This window comes from Cetorhinus maximus, unplaced genomic scaffold, assembly GCF_964194155.1.
Source record: "Cetorhinus maximus unplaced genomic scaffold, sCetMax3.hap1.1 HAP1_SCAFFOLD_4269, whole genome shotgun sequence".
NCBI classification, from domain to species: Eukaryota; Metazoa; Chordata; class Chondrichthyes; order Lamniformes; family Cetorhinidae; genus Cetorhinus; species Cetorhinus maximus.
In genome coordinates, this window is record NW_027600173.1 from 12,501 (window position 1) to 17,574 (window position 5,074).

At 58.7% G+C, this 5,074-nt stretch overlaps 1 protein-coding gene across 1 annotated transcript in view; it reads left to right on the forward strand.

Moving 5' to 3' along the window:
- LOC144678431 (FACT complex subunit SPT16-like) overlaps positions 1 to 4,976 on the forward strand; it is a gene marked incomplete at both ends in the record, with an annotated part of 15,209 nt that extends 10,233 nt beyond the window's left edge. Inside the window, 5 exons of the mRNA XM_078538215.1 lie at positions 683 to 756; positions 1,764 to 1,876; positions 2,224 to 2,289; positions 3,579 to 3,674; positions 4,861 to 4,976. Of these exons, the coding sequence (XP_078394341.1) occupies positions 683 to 756; positions 1,764 to 1,876; positions 2,224 to 2,289; positions 3,579 to 3,674; positions 4,861 to 4,976 (465 nt within the window). The remainder of the gene's footprint in view (positions 1 to 682; positions 757 to 1,763; positions 1,877 to 2,223; positions 2,290 to 3,578; positions 3,675 to 4,860) is intronic.
- Positions 4,977 to 5,074: the final 98 nt, after the last annotated feature.

The following is a 5,074-nucleotide window of genomic DNA, read 5'->3' on the forward strand; positions in this document are numbered from 1 at the left end:
ACTGACCCTCCGACAGTGCGGCTCTCCCTCAGCACTGACCCTCCGACAGTGCGGCGCTCCCTCAATCCTGACCCTCCGACAGTGCGGTGCTCCCTCAGCACTGACCCTCCGACAGTGCGGTGCTCCCTCAGCACTGACCCTCCGACAGTGCGGTGCTCCCTCAGCACTGACCCTCCGACAGTGCGGTGCTCCCTCAGCACTGACCCTCCGACAGTGCGGCTCTCCCTCAGTACTGACCCTCCAACAGTACAGCTCTCCCTCAGCGCTGACCCTCCGACGGTGCGGCTCTCCCTCTGCGCTGACCCTCCGATAGTGCGGCTCTCCCTCAGCACTGACCCTCCGACAGTGCCGCTCTCCCTCAGTACTGACCCTCCGACAGTGCCCCTCTCCCTCAGCACTGACCCTCCGACAGTGCGGCTCTCCCTCAGTACTGACCCTCCGACAGTGCGGCGCTCCCTCAGCACTGACCCTCTGACAGTGCGGCTCTCCCTCAGTCCTGACCCTCCGACAGTGTGGCGCTCCCTCAGTCCTGCACTGCGAGTGTCGAACAGAATGCTGTCACTGTTCCTCTCACTGTAGAGGGAGCAGCCCATGTGGCTGCCACTCCCCCTTCCCTCCCCCAGGGATGTGTCCTGTGTACCAGGTTCCTGTGTTAATGAAGGTGAACGGTGTGTGTTTGCAGGTTTGCCATGGGTATCGAGTTCCGGGAAGGATCCCTCGTGATTAACGCCAAGAACCAGTATCGACTCAAAAAGGGTGAGTCACATTCTGTGGGGCGCCAGACGTTGGTGTAAAGCTGTGCAGCGAGACACCAGCCACACTTCAGCTCACTGCTCAGCTGCTCTAGAATTCAACCAGCAAACAAATACAATCATCTCAGCGACTTGTATGTAAGGGGGTGGTTACAGAGATAGGGAGGGGTGTAGGGGCTGGAGGAGGTTACAGAGATAGGGAGGGGTGTAGGGGCTGGAGGAGGTTACAGAGATAGGGAGGGGTGTAGGGGCTGGAGGAGGTTACAGAGATAGGGAGGGGTGTAGGAGCTTACAGATAGTGACGGTGTGTCCGGTGATATTAGAGGGCGGGTTTACTGTGTGTCCGGTGATATTAGAGGGCAGATTTACCGCGTGTCCGGTGATATTAGAGGGCGGGTTTGCCATGTGTGCGGTGACGTTGGAGGGCGGGTTTGCCGCGTGTGCGGTGACGTTGGAGGGCGGGTTTGCCGCGTGTGCGGTGACGTTGGAGGGCGGGTTTGCCGCGTGTGCGGTGACGTTGGAGGGCGGGTTTGCCGCGTGTGCGGTGACGTTGGAGGGCGGGTTTGCCGCGTGTGCGGTGACGTTGGAGGGCGGGTTTACCGCGTGTGCGGTGACGTTGGAGGGCGGGTTTACCGTGTGTGCGGTGACGTTGGAGGGCGGTTTTACCGTGTGTGCGGTGACGTTGGAGGGCGGGTTTACCGTGTGTGCGGTGACGTTGGAGGGCGGGTTTACCGTGTGTGCGGTGATGTTGGAGGGCGGTTTTACCGTGTGTGCGGTGACGTTGGAGGGCGGGTTTACCGTGTGCGCGGTGACGTTGGAGGGCGGGTTTACCGTGTGTGCGGTGATGTTGGAGGGCGGTTTTACCGTGTGTGCGGTGACGTTGGAGGGCGGGTTTACCGTGTGTGCGGTGACGTTGGAGGGCGGGTTTGCCGCGTGGACTGCGTCTGTGGCGCCGGCGAGACTTGCGCCGACGCGTTTCGAGCTCCTTCACCTACAGCCTCCTCTCCGCAGGGATGATGTTCAGCATCAACTTGGGATTCTCCGGCATGGAGAACAAGGAGGGCAAATCGCCGGAGGAGAAAACCTACGCGCTGTTCATCGGAGACACCGTGCAGATCAACGAGGTAACCGTCGCCCCCACTCGCCAGCCCCCCCGACCCCAGCTGCCGGTGAGCTGGCCCCCATGCACACAGCAGAGGGGAAGTCCAGGCTGCGCACCGGCCTGCGTGAGCTGGGGGCCGCCCGCGGTGTGAGACCCTGACCATCTCGGCCCACCCAGCCACCCAGCTCCTCCTGACGGCTGCCAACAGCACCGTCAGGGACCAGAGCCTGGCCCACTGCCCACCCGCCAGGGAGAGCCCTGCCTGGGGGCTGCAACTCAACCCCCTCCACCCACCCACCCCCAACCGCACGGGACAGGGTGGAAGAGTCTGTTGTCCCTGTATCACTCACTCTGACCTTCTCTCTCCAGGATGGACCGGCTTCTGTCATCACTACCGTGAAGAAAAAGATCAAGAACGTCGGCATCTTCCTAAAGGTGAGGGAGCTTTACTCTGTATCTAACCCCGTGCTGTACCTGTCCTGGGAGTGTTTGATGGGGACAGTGTAGAGGGAACTTTACTCTGTATCTAACCCCGTGCTGTATCTGTCCTGGGAGTGTTTGATGGGGACAGTGTAGAGGGAGCTTTACTCTGTATCTAACCCCGTGCTGTACCTGTCCTGGGAGTGTTTGATGGGGACAGTGTAGAGGGAGCTTTACTCTGTATCTAACCCCGTGCTGTACCTGTCCTGGGAGTGTTTGATGGGGACGGTGTAGAGGGAACTTTACTCTGTATCTAACCCCGTGCTGTACCTGTCCTGGGAGTGTTTGATGGGGACAGTGTAGAGGGAGCTTTACTCTGTATCTAATCCCGTGCTGTACCTGTCCTGGGAGTGTTTGATGGGGACGGTGTAGAGGGAGCTTTACTCTGTATCTAACCCCGTGCTGTACCTGTCCTGGGAGTGTTTGATGGGGACAGTGTAGAGGGAGCTTTACTCTGTATCTAACCCCGTGCTGTACCTGTCCTGGGAGTGTTTGATGGGGACGGTGTAGAGGGAGCTTTACTCTGTATCTAACCCCGTGCTGTACCTGTCCTGGGAGTGTTTGATGGGGACAGTGTAGAGAGAGCTTTACTCTGTATCTAACCCCGTACTGTACCTGTCCTGGGAGTGTTTGACGGGGACGGTGTAGAGGGAGCTTTACTCTGTATCTAACCCCGTGCTGTAGCTGTCCTGGGAGTGTTTGATGGGGACGGTGTAGAGGGAGCTTTACTCTGTATCTAACCCCGTGCTGTACCTGCCCTGGGAGTGTTTGATGGGGACGGTGTAGAAGGAGCTTTACTCTGTATCTAACCCCGTGCTGTACCTGCCCTGGGAGTGTTTGATGGGGACGGTGTAGAGGGAGCTTTACTCTGTATCTAACCCCGTGCTGTACCTGTCCTGGGAGTGTTTGATGGGGACGGTGTAGAGGGAGCTTTACTCTGTATCTAACCCCGTGCTGTACCTGTCCTGGGAGTGTTTGATGGGGACAGTGTAGAGGGAGATTTACTCTGTATCTAACCCCGTGCTGTACCTGTCCTGGGAGTGTTTGATGGGGACGGTGTAGAGGGAGCTTTACTCTGTATCTAACCCCGTGCTGTACCTGTCCTGGGAGTGTTTGATGGGGACAGTGTAGAGGGAGCTTTACTCTGTATCTAACCCCGTGCTGTACCTGTCCTGGGAGTGTTTGATGGGGACAGTGTAGAGGGAGCTTTACTCTGTATCTAACCCCGTGCTGTTCTGTTTCAGAATGAAGATGAGGAGGAGGAGGAGGAACTGAAGGATGAGGCTGAAGATTTGTTGGGACGAGGAGGAAAGGCCAGTCTCCTCACGGAGAGGACAAGGGTAAGTGTGTCGACGAATGGTGTAGTTTCCAGCTGCCTGGGTCCGGAGCTCGTGGTGCGGGGAATAATATCGATGTATTTAAGTGGAAGCTGGTTAAACACGTGGGGGTGGGGACAGGGCAGTGTGGGTGAAGATGAATTCGGTGCGAGACTAATCTCACGCGAAACGTTATTGGCATCAGCGACCTGGGCCGCATGGTTTGATTCTTTAATAGGAGGGGAAATGGGATCGAATGCTGGGAAATAAAAGCAGGTGATGCTGGAAGTACCCAGCAGCTCAGGCAGTATCTGCGGGAGAGACAAAGCAGAGGGAATGTTTCAGACCTGGAGAGAGCCCACAACTGTGAAGGAGAGCTCTCCTCCTCACAGGTGACGCCTTCCCTGCTGAGCATCTCCGGCATCATCTGTTTCTCTTGCTGTGTCTTCAATTCCATTCACGCCTTTATTTTATCACCCTCCTCCCTCTCTCTCCCCCTCTCTCTCTCTCCCCCTCTCTCTCTCTCCCCCTCTCTCTCTCTCCCCCTCTCTCTCTCTCCCCCTCTCTCTCTCTCCCCCTCTCTCTCGCTCCCCCTCTCTCTCTCTCCCCCTCTCTCTCGCTTCCCCCCCCTCTCTCGCTCTCCCCCCTCTCGCTCCCCCTCTCTCTCTCTCCCCCTCTCTCTCGCTCCCCCTCTCTCTCGCTCCCCCTCTCTCTCCCCCCTCTCTCTCGCTCCCCCCTCTCTCTCGCTCCCCCCTCTCTCTCCCCCCCTCTCTCTCCCCCGCTCTCTCTCGCTCCCCCCCTCTCTCTCTCCCCCCCTCTCTCTCTCTCCCCCTCTCTCTCGCTCCCCCCTCTCTCTCTCTCTCTCCCCCTCTCTCTCTCTCCACCTCTCTTCTCTCTCCCCCCCTCTCTCTCCTCCCCTCTCTCTCTCTCCCCCGCCTCTCTCTCGCTTCCCCTCTCTCTCGCTTCCCCTCTCTCTCGCTTCCCCTCTCTCTCGCTTCCCCTCTCTCTCGCTTCCCCTCTCTCTCTCCCCCCCTCTCTCTCCTCCCCTCTCTCTCTCTCCCCCGCCTCTCTCTCGCTTCCCCTCTCTCTCGCTCCCCCTCTCTCTCGCTCCCTCTCTCTCTCCCTTCCCCCCTCTCTCTCCCTTCCCCCCTCTCTCACTCCCTCTGCCCCTAACTCTGTCTGTTTGTCTCTCTCTCCCCGCCATGTACAGAATGAGATGACCTCGGAGGAGAAGCGTCGGACTCACCAGCGGGAACTGGCCTACCAGCTGAACGAGGAGGCTAAGAGAAGGCTGACTGAGAATCGCGGGGAGCAGCAGAGCCAGAAGTAAGAGCTTGACCCCACTCCCGGATTTCATGGGATGACCAGGAATGGTCCCCCCCACGCCCCCCGGCCTTTCACACAAAGGATGGTGGAGACCTGGA